Raw genomic sequence first — 21,758 nt, forward strand, 5'->3', positions numbered from 1 at the left:
CCCCCTGCGCCGAGCGTGACCTCCCAGGCCGAGCTCAGACACCAAAGCGACGCGCACCGGACGGAAGGCCGGGTGGATTTGCAGGACGTGCCCCGCGGAGGAGGGGGGGGAAGCCCACTCCGCCCCGCTCCTCGGCCTGGTCTCTCGCCAGCACTTACTCCGGGCCGTCGAGCCCACCCCGGAGCGCGGGGCTGTCACACGGCGGCCGCCCCCGGGGGCGAGCGGCGCGGCGGGGAGCGGCCCGCGGGCTCGGCGGGAGCGCAGGCCGGGGCGGGGCGGGGCCTGGCCGCCGCCTCCGCCGCTCCCCGCCGCGGCTGACGTGGCCCGGGCGCGGGGCGGACATGGCGGACGGCAGCAGGCAGAGCAGGCTGGCGGCGGCCAAGAAGAAGGTGAGGGGCCGGCAGGGTCGGGACGGGACGGGACAGGCCGGGCTGGCGGCGGGCGGGTTCCACGGGCCCCCTGCGGATCCGAGACGCCGGGCCGAGCCCGGCCTCCCCCGAGCGGCGGGGGCCAGGCCCTCCCGCCGCCCCGGGCCGGGCTGCGGTGGTGGCCGCCGGGAGCCCCTCGGTGTCCGATGCTGCGGCCGAGCCCTCCCGGCTGGCGGCCGCCCCCAGCCCGGTGTAGGCGGCCGGGGACAGGCTGGGCCTGGGCTGCTGCGGTGCTGTGGGCTCTGCCCGGTTTGGTTTGGTGGTTTTCCCTCCCCCCTCGCCTTTTTTTTTTTTTTTTTTTTCCTTTTTATTCCTCTTAATTTCTCTCTCGGGCGGCTCGGCCCCGTCCGTCCCGGTGGGATGCGCCTCTGTGTCAAAGTCATACGACTGGGAAAGTGTCCTGGAGCAGTTCAGGCTTCCATTTTGAAATCCTCCCAATAAGGGGATCCTTCTTCGTATTTTCTTGTTTTCGCACCTTGAGCCGCAGCCGGGCCCTGCCCGCCCCGGGTCTGGCACAGCGCGGGGATGGGGGCGTCGTGTCCGAGGTGGGTGGCGGGGGCTGGTGGCAGGGGCAGTTTATGTAACTGCCTGGGACTGCCTGGGTCTGGGGCTTGGGTGTTCAGTAACATACACAAAAATGCCGGGAGACCTGGCAGGGCTCAGGTTGCAGCTTATCAGACTGGCTTTTCCTGGGCAAAGCAGATGCGATTTGAAAAATCAGTTGTAGGTTGCTTCTGCTCTTACTTCACAGTTCTGCAGTATCTGTATGAATGTGTTATCTGTGGGGCTTGTCATTTTCCTTCTCAAAATCTTTCACAGAATGGAAGGTCATCTTAGCAGGCACTGCTTTTTCACTTTGCATTCAGGATTAATTGCTCTTTATTAATTTTTCCTTATTGCTCTTGGTGATAAGCCCAAAAAGCCCCAAAATACTTCTTTTAATCTCCTTTTAGTTGCAGTATGGAGTATCAAATTGTTTCCCAAGAACATCAGTAGCTGTATACAAAAGTTGAATGTTTACAACTCTGAGCCTCATGTCATAAACCCATCACACTAGTTCTTACTTCAGGCTTCTCTGGACTTATTTTGATTCCCCAGGGACAAAGTCGTTGAAGAGCGTTTCTCTTGACCTTAGACTTGGTCTGTCTTTTTACCCAGTGGAGTTTGGTTGGGTTTTTTTGACATAATACTCATAGAAGACATACTCTGTTTGGACTTCAGCTTATTCTTTGTTCCCAGCTGAAGGAATATCAGCAGAAGAATAGCCCTGGAGCAACTGCAGGAACGAAGAAAAAACGCAAAACCAGAGAAGGCAGTAGACCCGAGACTCCCACCAACGATGACCAGCAGCCTCCAGAGAACGTGAGTGTCTCATTCTTTCTCCCGGATCATTTGCCACCTGCGTGTTCCTTGGTTTCCCGAACAACGTGATTAGAGCCGGGAAAGGGTCTTGCTGGTTCGGTAGGTGAGTGGTGTCGGGGCTGGTATCACCAGTGTACCCAGTGTGCTACAGGAGTGAGCCACTGCCTCTGCTGGAAGGTGCACGCAAGAGTCGGGGTGCGTGCCGGAGCGCTGTCTGATCGCACGATGCTGTCGTGCAACCCTGGGCGTGCCCAGAGCTGCTGTTCGGAGGCGCGTGCTCCAGATGAGCTGGAGGATGCCGGTGTCTTTGGCTGCCTTTGATCGACGTTTTCTCTCTGTCCCTTTTCTGAGCCGTTTCTCTTTCCCCTTTTCTTTCGCCTCCTGTAGATTCAGAACATTCTGAAGGTGCTGGTGTCAGACCTTAACCGCTCCAATGGGGTAGCCATACCCTCATTGGACAAGAGGAAGGTGAGGCAGTGCTCGTGTCCCTCGCAGTGGCTCGCTCTCCCTACTGCATGCTTTGGGTTCTGTTCACACTGACCTCGGTTTTTTGGGTGGAGCCTTGTCCTGACATACCCGCTGTCAGCTGCTTGAGTTGTGTTGCTGTTTTTATTAACACGAAGCTACTTGTTACCATGCGTTTCCATTGCTTGTGAGTGCTTGTTCCCTTCTGGTTCGTGTCAAACTTCACGTGTGAAAAAATGAACCTTGTCAAAAACTCCTCCTTGAGACAGCTGAGCTTTGAGGAAAACCAGGGATTTGGGATGAGGCAATAAACTAACTTAACTGCTGAGGAAAAGTGCACGAGGAAGAGGCAGTGTTTTCTCAGTCTCTATTTCTCTGATTCTGTGTGTCGCTGCTTTATTTCCCAGAGCCTCGTTTCTGAAGGGCATATTTCTGCTCATCTGCAGGCAAGCAGCTGCCCTGAGTAAGCTGCCTAGTTATTCAGCCGACCCATTTTATGGCAGGCGGTGAAGCCTGCAGAGGTGCAGTACAGTCTGCCAAGTACTGTGCGTTTAAATATGTTAAGGCAGGAAAGTCAGATACTTCAAGTCAAGCACTTACAGGCTTTAGTGTCTTCATGTTCCCAAGCTTCTGAAGAGGAAGGCGTAGGAAGGACGCCAGTAAGCAATAGAAATGTGTGCAGGAGCAAACGCAAACAAACAGCCTTTTCAAAAAACTTATATTCAGACAGTCAGCTTATTTGAATAAGGCTCAACTTGTGATAGAAACTCAGGGAAGTCAAATGTTGTAGCTCAGAATTTTCTTCCAATTTTGTTGTGCCAACGCTCTGCTTTTCATTTTCACTTGCATCATTTTGGTAGCTTATTTCCCTACCATGTTTTCAATTTAGTTGTCATAAAGTAACTCATTATTATATTTACTGTATATCCATGTGTCTCCAGCAATAAATATAACTGTAGTGATCACCAGGGGTACCAGACAGGTGCAGTGAAACCTTCAAGATGGAATGGAGTTCACTCTGAATTGCCTTTGTATCCCTTTTCATTTTTTTTTATGTGATAATACGCACACAGTGTTCTGTCCAACGCACAGAGTGAACGGCAGAAAGTTCCTCCAGCTGCACCGTGTATCTGTAGGCTGAGAATCAGTAGAACTGGAGTGACACAAAGACACGTGGCCAGCTTTGAGGGCGCTGGGTGTGCCTGTCTAGCGTCAGAAAGCAGGTCTCTTGATTGAAGTTTCACTCTTGTCATGGGGACTGTTTTCAGCCAATACTCATCAGCTCAGCGTCAGTTAGATCTCAGAGAAAGAGACTTGTTTCACACTGGGGGGTGAGGTGAAGACGGGTGGTCCAGTGCTGTTGCTGAGATGGCATTTGGGCTTGCAGTGAAGGCCTGCCTGTGCCTACAGTTGTAGTCCTGTTCTCAAAATGGAGAATTTATTACTTCTATTCATTCTTGTTTTCCCAATTTTTTTTCCTCCCTTTCCTTAGCATGGAGAGATACATTTTGATCCAATTGGCCTTTATGGAATTTGTGGATTATCGTGTCTGGGGTTTTCGCAATAATTTGAAAACTAATCTTTAATTGCAATATGTAATGAAAGAAAGATTTATCTTTCCAGTTGCTGTCTTGTAAAAATCCTGAGTCAGGAAAATGCTGTTCAGAAACTCCCTTGACGCTAATAGGGCAGAAAAGCTGGTCGTTAGCATCCGAGCTACTGCTGCCATTGGTGTCTTAATGTGAGGCAGACCCCTCCCATCTCTCCCACTTCAGCTTTCTTGGCTGTGAAACACAGAAAACCCAGCAAAATAGGAGCCTTTGTGTGAAAGCAAACGGATCCTACTATATGCTAAGCTGAGCAGAATTACTAACTTTTCATTCTACATTATGAGAACCTCACAATGCATAATTTCCAGATAAGTGTCTTGCTCCTAACTCTTTCTGTTTCCAACAAATTCAGCTGTTTGGGTTTTCTTTTTTAAATCAAAAATTTATTTCAAAACTGCCTATTGTGGAGGAAGAAGGAAGGAGTTCTTGTGGTTAAGGCTTGTTACTGGTTTTTGCATCTTGAAGCATTAAGCAAAAAGAATGTCCTGATCCAAAGAAATAAAGGAAGCTTTTTTGAGATGTAGTGGGGAAGGTATTCCTCCTGTCCATCCGATGTTCTGTATTAATGAGTGTCTGAACCAATAAAGGTGAAGTAACCTGTAGCTGGAAGAATTAAGGGAATTCCTGACCTTCCTATAAGCACCTAATGTACATTGCTCCTTGAGAGCAGAAGTACCTGTCCTGCTAAAAAGAAATGGAGAAAATTCTGTTTGTTTCCCTCTGCAGTCTTCCAGCTTACTGTTTTCACTAAATCTGTCTTCACTGTTGCTGTGTTCTCTTGCTGCTTGATTCGTGAGTGAAGTGCTGAGCAGGTAAACGGGGAACGCCAAGAGAGAGGCGCTCGGTTCCCATGGAGTGCCGAGAAGGAAGTGACTGAAGTACGAGGGAGCTCTTTCAGGTGGAATAGCAGAGAGCTGCCCTGTAGTGGTGGGGCTGAATGTCAGCAGATGATCTCATGTGCTTCGTAGTGTTGTTAAATGATGACTTACCAGAGCTGGGTGATGAAATAAAACAAATTGGCATAAAACAGTGGAACGCTGCTCTGGGCCTTCATGGCTCTCCGGTGCTGTGCAAGATAGATGACATTGTCCAGTTCAGTGTGGCTTGGTGGAGGTGCCATCAGATGCTGTTCATCCTCCCACGAAGGCTGGATGAGAACTTGCATCGCTGTCTAGAAATAGTTTTTTGGCCCTTCTCTTTCCTGTTTAGATTCTTCTAGTCGTGGGACTCATTGCTGCAGCAGGGCCCCAGGCACCTGCTCCCAGCCACGCTGCGTTGGGCCTCCAGAAATGTCCTCTTTCTAAACTCGTGGTGCACGGCATGCCACGCATTGCACCTGAGCTTGAGGTGGAGCATTTGAGTTGGACTAACCCGGTTTTCAGGTAGTCTGAAAAACTGTTCTTTTCCTTCCGAATTTGCATACAGTGGTCAGTGTTTTCCCCAGACACACCTCGAAGGCAGCGCTTTTCAGAGCAGAGCAGCTACCACCTGGCTTTGCCCTTCCTCGCTTTTTGGCGAGTCCTTTGCAGTAAAGCTGGTGTGGGAATGTAGAGTTGGGTGATGTCATTGCCCTGTGTTAGAGGCGAGTTTGATGATAAGATGCCGGTTCTTCCGATGGGCTCTGAGAGAGCACGGGCCTGGGACAGTGTTTGTTCGTGGGTTGATGCCGTCACCTGTTTGCTCTGGGGAGAACAGATTCCCTTCCACCTGTTTCTGAATGGCTGTACACATCCGTCAGGTTTTCACGGGCGGATCCCAAGGTGATGTGTTCACGTGTGTTTTCGTTCATTTTGCATGAAGGCTGTAATCCCTGTGCTGTGTTTTGTGACAGGCGTACTTTGACAGTGATGTTGCCACTCGTAATGCTGAACAGCTTGCTACCGATGTCCCTGTGCTATCTAACAGCAACAGCCTACCTAGCTGTGGTTCTGTTCTGCCTGCTCCTGGGAGCATGCAGCTGACACAGGTTTGTGAATTATCATCAATATTGCCGTTGAACCATTGAATACTGGTTGGTGATACCGTATATTTTTTTTGAGAAAGACAATCTTCATCAATGTGACATGACTAGTTCAGATTTCCTCCTGTTAAAAATACTCCATCTAGTCGTCAGCTGTCTGTGAGAGCAGAGAGCACTCGTGTGCCATGCCCCGGCATCCTCCAAAGCTGTTTTCCTTCCCCTTCCCTCCTCTGTCATTAGCAGAAGGTACCCTTAATGTGACAGAAGGTCTCCAGTCAGATCAATCTGTGTTTCTTTTCACTACTTAAAAGATTCAGTTGAAGTTTTTTCCCACAAAGCAAAGTGTTGACTATACTGATAACTAGTAACAGCAAACATAAAGCCTGTAACACTTCAGTTTCTCCATTCCAAGAAACCCAGGCCCATACCACTCAGAAATGGTGTATGCCAGGGCTGAGTTGGTGCTTTTAAGTTCATCTTTCTTTGGGAAGCAGTAATTACAGGTAGTGTGGAACCCGAGCCCAGATGTAATCAAGCCTTAGTGACACATTCACAAATGTGACTCCCATCTTCTTTTACAGGCTTGTAAGTTTTTGTGTTTCAATCCACAGATTCATGAAGCCGAGGATCATAAAAATGCTTTGGATGAGAACAGGTGAGTGTCTCTGTGTGTCTTTATCAAACAGCTTTGCAACAGGATCCCAACAACTTAAGGCTTTATTCCTCCCCAGTGCTGTTCCGATTTGGGCAGTTCTCTGGGAGAAATTTTCATTGTAAGGTCTTTCTGTGTTCCCAGGTCTTTCTCGTCAACAGAAAGTCTCCGCCAGTTGTCTGAACAACTCAATGGCCTGGTTTCTCAGGTACGGCCTCCTTTTGATCCATTTGTCCTTTTAATTCTCTTGATGTTTGATCTGGAGCTTTAAGCAGTCATCTCAAGAAAATGCTTTTCAACCTCAGAGGTGTCTGCAATCATCCTGCTAAACAACACGATATTTAAGCGTTGAGAAGCAAAAAATCCCGTTTTAGGAATGTAAAATTTCAGCAGTAGGAAGAAAAGCAGAGTGGGATGAATGAACAGCGTGTATTCATGGAAGGATGTGTTCTTGATTTAGTAGAAAAGACTCTGAAATCAATCTGCATAATTCACATTAGCTTGTCACAGGGGAAGTGTGCATCTATCCTTAGCCAGAAAAGTATGTTTTCTGTGCCTGTGTGCGGTAATTTGAAGTGAAAGGTGCTGTAAGAAGTATTACTGTGATAGTCAGCTCTTTATAGTGATTTCTTGCCTTGGGAAATAAAACTGACTGACTTGACTGGTTTACTTCTAGTCTACGTCGTATGTGAATGGGGAAAGTGCTGTTTCTTCCACAAATATTAAGGAAATGGAAGTAAGTTGTTCTCAGTCTTTTTTTTTTTTTTTTTCTTATTTGCTACTGTTGATCAGTTATTGGGACTCTGTGCTTTCAGCAGCGTTATGAGACTGAATGCACAGTTCACAGACATTGCCCTCTGGTGTAGTCTTGGGCTATAGTCGGGTAGCTGTGATCGACAGCAGGAGGCAGGTACTGGAGGTGTTTCTAGTTTGGGGACGGGGGATAACCTGGCTTCCACGCAACTGCAGTTCTGATTTCTGATTCACTTTTATGTCAAAGTGAAGCCTCAGCAGAAATGGACAAAATACGTTGACGGCCCAGCTGCTTTTGTTAAAACCATAGATTTTGTTTTGTTTGGAGAATCTGATTATATCAAACTGTGGTAATGATTTATTTTTCTGTCCTTTTTAATTATTGCTTTTTTTCCTTCCCTCCTCTTCTGCTCCTTCCTTTTTCTCCTGTTTGCATGTGCCCATCAGACACGTTACCAGGAGCTGGCAGTAGCCCTGGATTCCAGCAATTTAACTAACAAACAGCTCGTTACAAAGATAGAGGAATTGGTAAGAAACAATCCGACCAACCAGTTTGACGTTGTCTTTGCTGCTCCTCCATGCTCTCTGGGTGTCTGCAAGGTTATGGGTTCTCTCATAGTGCCACAAGGAAGGCTGCTTACCCAGCGCTTTGTGAGGAACAAAATGGGCTGGATGGAAAACCTGTTTTGAGGATCAAAGTCTTAAGGCCGCTTGTGAATGTATTGGCTCATCTGAGGAACACCAAACAGAGTTTTGTTTTTCCCATTAAGTGTGCTCTGTTGATCTCCTCATGCTTTCCCTGAGTGATAACCATCCTGCTAAAACAGCTATTTCTTGCCCTGGTCTGAATCCTTGAAATGCAGAATTCTGGTGCTGGCAGCAGTGTGAAAACCTGTTTGTGCAGGTGGTGATGCTGTTCTAAATAAATGGGCAGAGTAGGAGCAATAGGTCTAAGAGAGAGCCTGGGGCTGGTTTCTGATCATATCCTCAGCTTCTCCTGGCGTGATGAATGAACTGCTTTGTCCCCTGCCTGCATGGATTCCTGCAGCTGCCTTTCAGCCTTCAGCTTTAACATTGCAAGAAATGCAGCTAAGTGGTCTTGTTTCAGTCTGAAAAGAGCCTTTCTTATGTGAAATACTTTTCCCCATTTTGTTCTTCTCCCAAACTACACTTTTCCCAAAGTTCAGCATTTCCCAGTGTACCCCATGACCCCTCTCGTTTTATTTCTGGTTTTGGGTTATTTTTGTTCCATTCTGTTTGTCTTTTAACTGGGCTGCATTACTGCATTGCCCACTGAAGATTCTCCTTGGTTGCCTGCTTTTCTGTTTGCCTGGAACCACGTAGGGCCTTTGCTGCATTTGCGGTCTTGCCTTCGCTTTTCCTGGTTATGTTGTGCACTGGCATTGCTAGAATCAAAGCCTCTAACTCATCGCCCTTCCATCTGTAGTCATGTTTCAAAATACATTGAAGTCATAGTAGTAAAGAAACAGCTTGGCCAATGTCCACTCTTTGGGAAGGGGAAAAAGTACTAATTATGGAGTTACTCATGAGGCGTCTGTAAGAAAACTCCAGGGGAACAACAGCAGCAAATGGCAAACACAGCAGCACAGTCTGCGTGGCAGCCCGGGTAGTCAGCTGCCACTTTTGTCTCCTTCACCTCCTTCCTAAAGGTGCCCTATGTAGAGTCAACAAATCTCCAAAATACTTAAAGAGCCATAGAAGGTCTCAAGTTGGGAGGGACACTTCACTCATAAGATTGAAATTGGCTAGGACAGAATTAGCCCTTGTCTTTGCCTTTGGCTTCAGCTTTCTCCCACGGCACCTTTTGCAGAAGCCTGCCAGCGTGGTGCGGCGCTGCAGGACTTAAAGGCCGGGTGTTAAGTGGGATGAGGGTCTAAGGCCTCGATTAAAGGAAAAGACTATGGGGTTTTTGGAGGTTTTTCAGGGGTTTTTTGTGGTGTTGTTTGTTGTTTTGGGGTTTTTTTTGAGGCACTTTTGGTGATTATCCTGATACACCAGGATTACTATGATTAATTTCATAGATGGGAGATGCAAGTTTAACTGAAGTCGGTGGATGCTCAGATAGGACCATACAGTGGTTTCAGCAGTGGTATTTAGGGAGAACTGTGGTAGTGTACCGAGGAATGAAAAACATACCTGGTGTATAAAGTATCTTAGTGAAGGCAGCTCCAAATCTGTTGGTTTGAATAGCTAAGACGAACTTCCTAGTCTTCTACAGAAAGGATAATGGCAGTTCTCTTTGCATTAATTGGGCACGTATCCTCCTTCATTAAAGTGAAAATGTGTTTCAGCAGTATGAGACCATTTTCTCTTAATACTGGTACATCAATTTTCTTCCGTAGAAACAGCAGAACCAAGAAGCAGTGAATCAGCTGGAGAAGGTAAAGTGTGTATTATTTTCAGATGGATACAGAAATAGGTATCTGTTTCTCTGAGGAGCAGAAAACACAGTGGGCTGTGGCACAGGCATACGTGATCTTGTCTTATGCTAGAAATGAACCTGAAGGTAACAATGAGGTTTAACAATAAGTTTTGCCTTCATGAGTTAGGCCTGGCAGGTAGCGTTCTTATTTAAAAACCCTACCATTTAAGTGCTCCAGCATTGGAAGAGTGCAGTGGAGGCTGGAGATCAAAGCTTAAGTCTTTGCCAATAGCTTGCATTCCAAACACCGCCTCATTTATGATAGCAGTGATTGTGCTATGCTGTCATCGCCATTCTAGGATGGAAAAGCAATGAAGTAGTTCAAATAATTATGTCTTTTAAATATTCTGGTATCATTTAGAGGATGGAAGTACTACCAGTGAATCACTGCTTTTTTAGTTCGACATAAACCAACAAGGATTAACTATTTACGTTTTTGTGCTGAATAGGCATCATTTGTTTATACAGGAAAAGAAGGAGTTTGAACAGAAGTTTTCTAAAGAGCAAGCAGCACTGAGAGAACAGCTGCAGGTAAGGCAGAGCCTCCATTATGACCACTCATAGTCTTTATCCTGGAAGCCATGAGTCCATTCCTGTGGGAAAACTGGGAGTCCGTCAGCCAAACTGTACTTCACTGCAAGAGCTCTTCACCTTTGCTGAATTATCCTTTTGTGGCAACAGTGACGTTGCAGTTTCAAGCAAAGAAGTTTTGTGCTGAGCTGATTTTCCTTTCCCAAAGGTTCATATCCAGACTATTGGAATTCTGGTTTCTGAGAAGTCCGAGTTGCAGACAGCCCTTGGACACACTCAGCAAGCTGCGCGGCAGAAATCAGGTAATTGACTGTGAGCATTCCAGCTCGAGCTGGTGGTTAAACTGTGGATTTCAAGTCACAGGCATGATAGTTGCTGGCAGCCGGCTCACAACACTCGCTGACTCCTTAATGAGCGGTGCTTGGCACTGTCACTGCTTCTGTCATCGAAGCTGCCCCCAAATGGGAGCATGTTCGTCCCGTGGCAGTTGAGGTTCTTTTGTGCATCACTAAAGCCTCATCAGCCCTGTTTGGGCCTGGTGACTACCCCAGACTGTTCCTTTCTGACTTTCTTCTGATTCTTTTAAAACTTTGTTCCCTTTTCTCCACCCTCCCTCCCACACAGCTGCCATCTTAATGTAGGTTTTACCTGAGCCTTTCATTCGGAACTAAATTTGAGCAATTTATTCTATTAGGAAAAAACCCCAACAAACGACATATTGTCTGTTGTTCTGGAAAGGAAGCTCCATCATCTCCCTCTAAAAGCGAGGAAGGTCGTTACAGAGAGCTTTACTGCCCAGAGTTGCTAGTGAATCACCTGTAGAGCCAGGTGTGGAACCCAGGTCTGCTGATGTACAAAGCTCTGTGCTGCCTTAAGAGCTTGTTGACAAGTAGAAAGTGCTGTTCAGCCAGTTCTAAAAAGCTGTTTGTGGTCTAGCCTCAACTGACTCTGCTCTGACTTGTTCAGGAGAAGCTGAAAACCTTGCTGCTCGTTTACATTCATCTCGCCAGAGGGTATCGGAGCTAGAACGTACTTTGTCCTCCATCTCTATGCAGCAAAAACAGTCAGAGAAGGTAAGAGTCGCCTCTGTTTAGGCTTAGCCAGCAGCTCTGCCTTTGGCGATTTGCTTGTCACTACACTCCTGTAAAGACTACTGTAGTCCCTACTTAGAGGTGAGGCAGAAATTAACCCTGTTAATTGTTAATTAACCTTGTAAAGCCCTGTATTCTCCATGATCAAGTCAAACTCCTTTCAGGTTTCTGTGACCACTAATCATATGGTCCAGTTGCTGTCTTCAGGTCTGGCACCTTACTTCATTACTCTTGCCAGCTGCACACAACAGACGCCTCCCTGAGGCCTTGTCCCAGGAGGGTCTCCATCAAACGCTTTGGTGTTGATATTAATCCAGAAGTCTGCAGAAATAACCTCATCCTCAGTTAGTAGCATCACGTTTGAAAAGAGTGAGCGGACTTTTTCCTGGCAAATTCAAGAGGTTTTTAGCAAACCTGTCCTGAGGATTTTGCCAAAGTTCTGACCTTTTCCACTTTAGCTGATCTGCTAAAGGTGAAACGGAAGTATTTTTTTTTTAACATCTTAGTTGTTTGGCTAAAGTTGGTAGATGAATTAATGATTTCCTTTTTCTCCAGCATAATAAAGAGTTAGTGAAGGAGCGAGACAACCTGAAACTGGAACTGTACAAACGAAGGTAAGTCCATTCTGCTTGTTACTGTAGAGTAACTCTTCTCAGCAAAGCCACAAAACATAAGAGGAGGCACAGACTACAGGTGGTGACTTGGGAGGCTGGATATCCAATAAAAAAAACAACAACAACCCATCACTAGATGTGATGTTTCTGTGATTGAGGCTGCTCTGAAGAACTGGATTGTAAATTTAGGACATGGGCGTCAGCAGACCCGTAGTACATACAGTGCTGCCACTTTAATTTTTTGTTTGTTTCAGCAAAAGTAGTGAGGAAATAAAACAGCAGAATTCGGAGCTGTCAGAGAAAGTTCACTCCCTGGTTTCCAAGAACTCAGCTATGAAGTTGGATATAGAGGATTTGCATAAGAAACTGGAAATGGCTGAACTGATGATTCAACAGGTAACCGTAACGCTTCTGGGATGTGAGGGTAGATCACAGAGATCATTGTAGGACTTTATTTCTGACAGTGGGGACAAGGCTTAACCTCTGTTTGTAAAGGAAGGCACAAAATCTCATCAAGGCATCCTCTTAGTAAAAGGCTTTCAGTGAGGGCTCAGGAACAGAAAGTCCATATCCGCAAGAGGTGGAGCAGCAGATTGAAAGATGCTGTGACGCTGGTCTGCTAAAAGAATGTTTCACAATATCAGAGGGTGACTGAACATACCAAGTGTGAAAACACGGTGACTTCTCCTGCTTGTGCCTGTTCAGCATTGGGGTTACTCAGTTGTGCTGTCTCATTGAGAAACCAGTTGGGCAGGGGGGTGTCTGTGCCCACCCTAGCAGAAGGAGGTGAATTGGACAATGACAACTTGAAGGTCAGCTGGGAAAGCTGAGAGAAGCAGCCAGTTAGAAAGGGGATGCGTGAAGCCAGCTGTTGGCAGCTCGGAGAGCAAGCTTGGGTTAAGGTGAGCCTGTGAAGGAAGAAACTGCTTTTCCTTTTTTTTTCTTTTTTCCCTTTTTTTTGTTTTTCCTTCCTCCCTTTTTCCTCTTTTTTTTTTTTTTTTTTTTTTTTTTCTTTCCCAGACAGTGGCTTAAGTTGCCCTTGAAAGAAAGCCAACTGCTACTCTTCTGGGAAAAGTACTGTGTGTCATCTGAACTAGCCTTGCTCCTTAGGCCACTGACATGCTCCAGACATTGGCTTTAAATTCCTGACATGTTTGACAACTTCTAAGGTCACAAGCCTTTATACTATCTGATCTAGCCAACACAGACTCTGGAAAGGCACAAAGTTTCTGAGCCACATTGCTTGATTAAAGCCTATTTTCTTAATTAAAAAGATAGTAAATATAAAATTGGTAGGGAGCAGCTGCGCAGTTCAGCCTGTTTTACAGGGCTAAAATAAAAGCTTTTTGATGTTAATCTGTTTTTTTTTTTTGCCATTGAACTTCACTGTGAGTTGTGAGTACCTTAAAGAATGGTAGAACGTTACAACATGGATCATGTGGCAGGTTACTATCAGGGGAAAGGCTATGCAGAAATTGAGTATTAACATTTTGCCGTAACTTTTTGATTTTTGTTGGCAGTTCTCAAATCAGGCAGGGAGTCTGGATGCAAACCAGCAGTTGCAGATGGCACTGGAGGAGAAGGCGAGCCTGGAAACCCAGGTTGCTCAGGTAAGAGGTTGCATGAAATACAATCCAAATCTTGATGTCTGTAAAGAAACTTGTGTGGCAGAAGAATGCAGCCTGAGCTTTGTATTAACACTGGTTTCTGCAAGCTTTATCCCTTTAGCAGTCACTGCCCAATTTATTTAGCCAATACAATTTTCTTTGTATTTTATTTTGTTTTGAACAGCTCTCAGAGTCACTTCACCAGCTCCAGGCAGAAAGAGATCAGTATGTAGAAAAACTGAAGGAGGAGCAGAGCATTTGGCAGCAGCGGGTACAGCAGCTGTCTGAGCAGGTAACATCAGGGGCAGTATCTTAGCTGCTTTGGACAAACACGGGCAGGAGTAAATGCTTTAACTTTTCACTTGTGTGGCCTTGCAGATCCACACAATGGCAGAGGAGAAGGAGAAGCATATGGCCCAAATTGGGGAGCTGGAAGCCAATGTTACAGAGCTGTTGAGCAAATCAGGTAGGGCTTCCAAAGTGGGGCTTCACATTGCAGAGTACCAGCTGGTTAACGCTGTCCCCGCTGTGTAGGAACTTCGGCACACGAGGTGCACGTAGGTCTGATGCTCTAAGCTGTGGAGGCAGCTGGTGACCCTGAGAAACCTTTCATCCTGGCGAACAGCAAGTGAACTGCTTCAGCTAATGGACCAGCAGGCTGTTTATGTCTTTAGTGTGCGCCCGGCTGTACCGTCAGCCTCTCTGGCCCGGGAGTTTGGGGGTTGGGAAGGCAGGATGCTCTTGCCAGGGCTGTGAGGGAGTTAGGAGCACGCGGCAGGGTGCTGTGCTTGGTTTTGGGGTAGCTTTGCTCCTTCGTTCCTCTCGACGCCCTGCGGCGAGGATTGGACACTACAGCTGGTGACACATTCTGGGTCATGGAGCCCTGTAGGTTGGGTGTGCTTCCTTGTGTCATGGTGATGTCACTACGCAGCAACTTTGCCCTTTGACTGAGCTGCTTTCGATTCCATTTCCTCAGCAGTTAAGCCCATGGATATTGAGCCTTCCTTACCAGCAGGGCCCACAGCAGCTGAGCTGAGCCTGCAGGAGGAGATCCAGCGGCTGCAGCAAGAGAAGGAGGAACTGCACGGGCAGTACCAGGCCCAGGTCCGGGACAACGAGCAGCTGAGCCACCTCAACCGGGAGCAGGAGGAGCGGCTGCTGGAGCTAGAGAAGGCTGTGCAGCGCTACAACGAGGAGTCTGTGGACAGACAGCAGATCCTGGAGGACATGCAGAGTGACAAGGCTACGATCAGTAGGGCGCTGAGCCAAAACCGTGAGCTGAAGGAGCAGCTGGCTGAGCTGCAGAATGGGTTTGTCAAACTGGTACGTCTCTTCCGTGCAACTTTTCCCATCACCACTGCAATCCTTTTGTAGGACAGATGTGGAAAAACTGGCAGAAGCATTATCCATGTCTTGTCCCCTGAGGCTACGGATGCTCGTCTTCTGTGATGCATATTGCCATGCAAGGAGGTTCCCTGTCATTCCTTACTCCCTCAGGTGCTCTGGCAGATGAACCTATATCTTTGCCAGAGCAGTTTCCTTTTCCCTCTCATCCCTTGGCAGTCAGGCTGTTTCTTCCCCTGAGTATTCCTCCTGCCCTCTTACCCTTGAAGGTACCCATTTTCTGATCCCTGTATTTGCTCATGAGCAGCAAGTTCTCAGCAGTCTCCTCCTGCCATCATTCTTATCTGTCTTACTCCTGCTTGCTTCTTCCAGTGTAACAGCTTCCCCTTTGGGGCCCTGGAAAACTGACACATGGTCTGGGCACTGATTTTTCTTTAGTCCCTTCTGAACTGCTCCTCTTGTTTCGAATATCTGTGGCTCTGTTTGGGATATTCATACCACCCATCTGCTCTGGAGCTGACAGGCTGTGTGATGTGCCAGGCCTCTTCTTGGCACTGTCCCAACACTGATTCCCCTGGCTCTTTCCTTGCTCTTCTCCCATCTTCTGAACCTTTCTGTAAGTTATTTACCGCCCTCAACAGTCAATTTATGGCCCTTAGTTACACCATAGAATAGCAAGGGATGGCACCCTGCTGCATCAGGAATGAACATGGTTTATTGAGAGTATATGTTTACGTTGGTTGGGGCAGTTTCCTTATACAGTGATATTTGTCTCGCAGACAAACGAAAACATGGAGGTTACAAGTGCCCTCCAGTCAGAACAACATGTAAAGAAGGAGCTGGCCAAGAAGCTTGGGCAGCTGCAGGAGAACCTGGGGGAGCTCAAAGAGGCGGTAAGCAACAGCCGGTGGGATGGCAGGGCAGGTACACAGCAGGTCATACAGACTGCTGGCAACTTTCCAGACTTTGATGGAAAGATGGAAACTGGTATTGTAAAGATCAAGCTGGGAGCCTTCCCCCATCATCTGCTGTCTGATGCGGGGGACCAGCATGTGGGGGCAGATGGTGGCTGCCTGCCTAGTTGGTGGCAATGTTGACAGTTTGGATCATGTCACACGGATCAGCTTTTCTGGCAGAAATGGTTTGATGTTGACGGTTCGATCTTGTTATGTCAGCTGGAACTGAAAACACAGGAGGCTCGGGGTCTGCAGGAGCAGCGGGACCAGTACTACAGCCACTTGCAGCAGTACAGCGTGGCGTACCAGCAGCTGTGTGCCGAGAAGGAGGAACTGCACAAACAGTACTTGCTTCAGACGCAGCTTATGGATCGGCTACAGCATGAGGAGGTTCAGGGGAAGGTGACGGTGGAAATGCACCTGAAAGAGCTGCAGCAGACCAAGGTAACAGTAAAAAGGGGCAAGTGGAAAAAGGGGAGGAAAAGTGCTTCACTACATTAAGCGTTAATTAAGCGGAAGGTTGGCCAAATGAACTTTCACAGTCCCTTCCAACCTGGGCTCTTCTCTCTTGCAGGAAAGTCTGGAAGCTGTAGCTAAGGAAAACAAAGAGCTGCAGGCCCAGATCAGCCAATTAGCAGCAGACCTGGATGGCAGGATTTTGCACCGACTAGAGGGTGAGTAGCTGCAGCTGGCCTCCAGGGAGGAGGCAGAGCTGGGCTCTCCTGGGACCTTCCCTCGTTGTTCACCTTCCTCCTTTCACAGGAGATGGAGTTGAAAGTGAAGTGATGACCGAAGAAACCCAGAAATCTTCATTTGTGATCCCAGAGAAGTTTGAAAGCCATGAAGAAATGGTGAGTGTTAACGGGTAGAAAAGCATTTGGTTTTAGTTCTAACCAAATGTCTAAAACAGGGGGCAGGTTGAATTGCAGAGAGGTTCCACTGGGTGCACGCACAGGCTGTTGAGCCGCTGTGATCCCCACCAGCTGGGGTGCAGTAATGAGGCAAGTGTAACAGCTCCTTGTGCGTAGCAGCAAAACCCAAGACTTCTGCAGCATCCTTGCAAGACAGGCTGGAAGTCTGGCAGTGGCTTTAGTTATGAAGACAACTCAGCTGGCAGAGTAGCGCTCTAATTGTGATGTTCTCTGTAGTTTGGAAGGCACTTGGGAAATGGTGTTGAATATCTACCAAATTTTTCTGTAAGTAGTCATAATTGGAAAATACTGCGATGAAACGGGTATCATGGGAGCCAGTATTTAACCTGTATATTTGTACTACTCGGGAATGAGAAAAGATGCAGTTGCTGGCTGGTTTAGTTCTAGGGCAATCACTTAGTACTTTGGTTTCATACCCATAAATAAAATGGAGTGAACTGTTATTGTGGTTGTCCCAAGATGCACCACTGATTGATAATGCCTCACACAGGAGAAGCACTGATATGCGTGTTCTGGAATTCTTAGGTCGCTTTTGTGACATCTGCCATGTCCCAAGTGGAGAAGGAGCGAGAAGACATGAGGCAGCAGCTGGCTGCTCAGAAACAGCAGTGCAGGAGCCTCTTGCAGCAAATAGCAGCTCTTAGGCAGGAGCAGCAACATAACGTCACGTTGGGTGGAGGTAAAAATTCGGTGGGGTTTGGGGACAGCGTGAATGTGGAGGCGTGCCTCGGCCAGCTGCACTGGCCTCTGTGGAACAGATCTACAGGTTTTGTGGGTGCGTCATGTCCAAGGAGGAACTGTAAATTACTCATGTCCCTTCCAGGTTCCGCTATGGATACTGTTCCAGTGGAGGTTCACGAGGCTTTGAAAACTGCCATGGAGAAACTACAGGTAAGCAAAGGGTCTCATCTTCTTTCAGCCCTGCTACGCTGCTCAGACTTTAATTCAGAGTCCAGCTGTCTTACAGCACACACAGACAAATTGCAGGGGAAGAAGTAGCAGATGTTCCAAAATAAACTACTTGCTAAAAAGCTTATTGCTGCTTGTCTCAGCACAGGGAAGCTTGCAGCAGTAACACGCCTCCCGCCCCCAAAGGCTGTGAGTATAAGGGCCTAACCCTGACCTGTAGCCTTTTGCTGAAAACCAGAGTATCTTCACTCTGCTGAGATGAAGCAGGTGGGCTGCAGTCTTGGAGCCAAGTAGGACCAGAGCTGTGCTGCCCCAGCCATGAGAGGGTTAAAAGGCACTATGTTTCATCAGCCCTTCTGCTTCCTAAAACGCAGAGATGCTTTTTTACACCTTTTCTATCTCTCTCCTCTCTGTTCCTTTTTAGTATCAACTTGGAGACTAGTTGGAAAGGCAGCAGGATTTGTTGCCTAAGCTCAGACCAACGGGAATGGAGGTGGTGTCAGCTGTTCTCTGTATGTGAGCAGTTCAGATGATTGATTCAATTCTTGTGTTCAGTCCCGTTTCACAGACCTGATGCATGAGAAAGCTGATCTGAAGGAACGGCTGGAAGAGTTAGAACATCGCTGCATACAGCTGTCTGGGGAAACGGACACCATCGGTATGTTCAGGCAACACCAGCACAAGCTAAAGCTTGCTCAGGGCATTCCTTATTGGGGAAGCAGAAGGTCCCCAACAGCTTTTGGAGCTGGATCCCTGCAACTACCAAGCAGTTCCTGACTCCTGCTGCTGCCTAACTAGGCTGGACCCCCAATCCAGGGTTGGATTTGCTGCATCCTCGTGCCACACCGTTCTGTGCTCACTGTAAGCCTTGTACCCCAGTCTCGCTCACGCGTACTCCTTACGCTTCTCTTGTATTCCAGGGGAGTATATTGCATTATACCAGAGTCAAAGGGCTATCCTCAAACAGCGGCACCAGGAGAAGGAGGAGTACATCAGCAGACTGGCTCAGGATAAGGAAGAGATGAAGGCAAGGAATCTTTTCCGTAGCGCTGCCGCGAGCAGGGCAGGCGTGGGGAGCACTTGGCACGGTCCAACCCTTCGCGCGTCGTTCTTCAGCCAGCTTTAACTTCGCAGGCGTTAATTTGGGGTCAGAGGCGGAACTGCAAGCTGTAGTGCAGTGCTGCGTGCCTGCTTCATGGGGTTTCCTTTCCTTTGGTGCAGGTGAAACTCCTGGAACTGCAGGATTTAGTGATGCGTCTGGTCAGGGAAAGAAATGAATGGTACAGCAAGTACGTAGCAGCTGCTCAGAACCCGGAGGTGTTGGCAAGCCAGAATGAAAGTGTGTTGCCAGGGGAGAGGCGCCTTGAGCTGAACGCTACTGACGGAGAAGGTAAGGTGCAGCCCTGTAGAATGGGATAACCTGAGGTCTTGCTGCTGTGCGCGGATGGGAGGAGTTACCTGCCTGCCTTGTCTGTGTTCCTTACAGGGTTACGAGAAGTGAATTTAGCAGATGAAGCGGAACAAGAGGCTGCTGCTGTTCACCAATCCGGTTTCTCCCCTATTGACAGTAAAGCTGCTCAGCCAAGCCAAGAGGACCCCACAGCAAAGCAAATAATGCAGCTTCTCAGAGAAATCCAGAACCCTCAGGAGAGGCTGGGCTCCCTGCTGGAAAACCCCTGCATTCCCTTCTTCTACCGAGCCGATGAGAACGATGAGGTCAAAATCATGGTAGTTTAAGAGGCGGTGAATCTTATTTACAGCAATTTTTTATGAGCCTGAAAGGACTTAACTGATTTGTACGTGCTCATACCTCTGCTCAGTGCCCTTGGTCAGAACAGATTCTTAAAGACATCGGGGAAGAGGGATTGCATCACACAACTCAAGTATCAGACCTCATCTTCCCTTTCTCTTCCTTCTGTTACTTGGTGTGCTTGGAGTACAGGCAGACTCAAACTAATCCTGGGAGGCAGCTGGTGCTGGTGCTTCACCTGGGCTGAGGGGGGAAGGGGTTTCCATGACTTTGGGCGAAAATGACTTAACCCCTTATCCCAGACTCCGCTGCCAGCAGCCAGCTTCACAGCAGCGACTGAGCGGCGGTTCTGACCCATCACTCATGACTGTACGCCACCTAGTTCCTTCCAGGGCTCCCAAAATAACTAATTCCGGTAACAAACTCTTTGGACTCTATAAACAGGTGGTTTTTGTTTCATACTATGTTATCTTAAACTTCCCACTTTCTTCTGCAGCCTGCCTCTTGCAACTGTGTTTGAAACTTGTCAGCCTTCAACAGCCCCCAGCCCCAGGCTGCTGGGGAGCTGGGCAGCACTACAGACCCATTTACGCTAGGGGAAGGGCTGAGGGTCGCCTTTTGAGGCTTTTTGGTTACTTGACAAAGCTTTACGTGATGCTTGGGAGTGGGGTGGAAATGTAACTGCACTTTGAAGGATGATGTGTTTCTTGTATGTGTCTGAAGGTTTTATTTATTTAAAAAAAAAATGGGAGAAATAAGTAAAAGGAAACCACTTAATAAACATGCTTTGTTTTGAATTTCTGGACTCTAGGGGTTCTAGTTCTCCATCACTTGATGTTCCTCTTCTCCCATTTTGGTAAGGAGTGCATTACAGGGCTGGAATCTGTGCCAGCACTAGAGGTATCACCTGGCACTGCCTTGAAGCTGTAGCCCAAATTCTAAGAAGAAATGAAAATGCGGTGGGGCCCCTGAAGCAGCAGCACAGCCCTTGGCTGGGGAAATGAACTGCATGTGGATATCCTGCAACTACCTTTGCCTTTCAGGCAAGAAGTGCCTGTTCTTCAGATGGTTCATGGGAGCAGGGGAGGTTTAAGGGCCCTGACCAGCACAGCTGGGCCACCCAACCACAGAGCCTGGGCCCGTGCCTGAAGAAGCGTGCACTACCTCCCTGCTACCTGGCAAGATGAGAGAGGTGCAAGCACAGGAACACAGCATCAATTTTGGGGTTTGTCAACAACAAAAAGATGGTTCATTTTTTCCCTGTGCAACTTGGTCAAGCTTTACAGCAGCATGGGAGAAAGCTTTTCTTCTCCTGCCAGAAGCAGAGTGTCTGGTTGGTTTTTTTAAATGGTTCACCTTGCTCTCCAAGTGAAAAAAGCGTACAGAGACCAGTTAGTGCTCTCCTGGGAAGAGGGAAGCTGTTTTTTGACCTCCTTTCCTTTGACTGGCACAAGTGTTGTCTGTTATTGGCACAACAGAGGTGACATGGGTCTCCCAAGCTCCTGGCTGCATGGGTTTGTGTACATAGTGTATCTGTGTAAAATGCTGTATATTCCTTGAAAAGAGATTAAGCCGTTTGCAGTGTTTATGCCTGCTGGGGCTACTCGTAAATCTGTATCATAACTAATGGGAGCAGGGCTGTGATTTAATGCAGAGCATTATTATAAATGGGATAAATATTTATTGGGTGTTCTACTCTAATACTGTGAAGGAGTCAAGATCTGTGAAGAAGGGCTGCAGGCTGTTGCAGAGGTGACTTAATCCTGTTACAAATTTGCTTTCTGAATAAACTTACTCAGATGGGCACTGACTAGATTGATTTCTTCTGCATAGATCACCTTGAAATTTGGCCAGAAAACAGTGAAGAATGAATTCTTTATTAGAAAGACCCATCCTGCTATCACTGCCCTATTTCACTCAGCTTTCATGAATGTTTTCCTGTAGACAGGCTGTTGCCAAGCCTGAGTGTTTCTCTTGGCTAGCACTTCACACACAGACCCCTAGGTTCAAATTCATTTTTTACCCTGTTCCCTTTAGGAGTGATTCCCTGACCCCACCTTTATTCAGAGTGGACTAAGAGCAGAACTACTGAGCAGCTGCCACGCACTAACTTTAAACTGGAGCAACCAACCCTCTCTGCACCTTGGATTTGAAGAAAAATAGAAAAATGCTTCTTAAAGGCCATAAGCACCAAACAACAGGGAACGGCAGCAGTGCTGGAAAGAGGGCACTGTTTGACAAGGTTGTGGACCAGGGGGTAAGAGTTTTTCTTGCCTGGGCAGGGTAGCTGGTATTCTCATCAGAATGGACTTTGCCTCTGACAACCAGCAGATTAGAGGTTTTCAAGTGTT

General features: G+C 47.5%; 1 protein-coding gene across 3 annotated transcripts; it reads left to right on the top strand.

Moving 5' to 3' along the window:
- Positions 1-341: 341 nt before the first annotated feature.
- Positions 342-20,204, top strand: GOLGA2 (golgin A2). 3 transcript variants are annotated; one of them, XM_086475512.1, is made up of 28 exons: positions 342-389; positions 1,668-1,790; positions 2,178-2,258; positions 5,697-5,831; positions 6,437-6,480; positions 6,622-6,685; positions 7,154-7,213; positions 7,678-7,758; positions 9,594-9,632; positions 10,142-10,204; positions 10,413-10,506; positions 11,171-11,277; positions 11,851-11,909; positions 12,164-12,305; positions 13,430-13,519; positions 13,701-13,808; positions 13,895-13,982; positions 14,493-14,839; positions 15,640-15,753; positions 16,036-16,260; positions 16,391-16,494; positions 16,595-16,667; positions 17,274-17,427; positions 17,572-17,639; positions 18,213-18,315; positions 18,578-18,684; positions 18,879-19,047; positions 19,144-20,204. In XM_086475512.1, exons 1-28 carry the CDS (start codon positions 342-344, stop codon positions 19,392-19,394), a joined length of 3,141 nt encoding a protein of 1,046 aa, XP_086331638.1. In that variant the 3' UTR covers positions 19,395-20,204. The 3 variants fall into 3 exon arrangements, with proteins under 3 accessions (XP_086331638.1, XP_086331636.1, XP_086331637.1); XM_086475510.1 differs by having other exon boundaries at positions 16,391-16,490; positions 16,579-16,667; XM_086475511.1 differs by having other exon boundaries at positions 16,391-16,490; positions 16,588-16,667.
- Positions 20,205-21,758: the final 1,554 nt, after the last annotated feature.

This window comes from Leptosomus discolor, chromosome 19 (genome assembly GCF_034619465.1).
Source record: "Leptosomus discolor isolate bLepDis1 chromosome 19, bLepDis1.hap2, whole genome shotgun sequence".
Taxonomy (NCBI): Eukaryota; Metazoa; Chordata; class Aves; order Leptosomiformes; family Leptosomidae; genus Leptosomus; species Leptosomus discolor.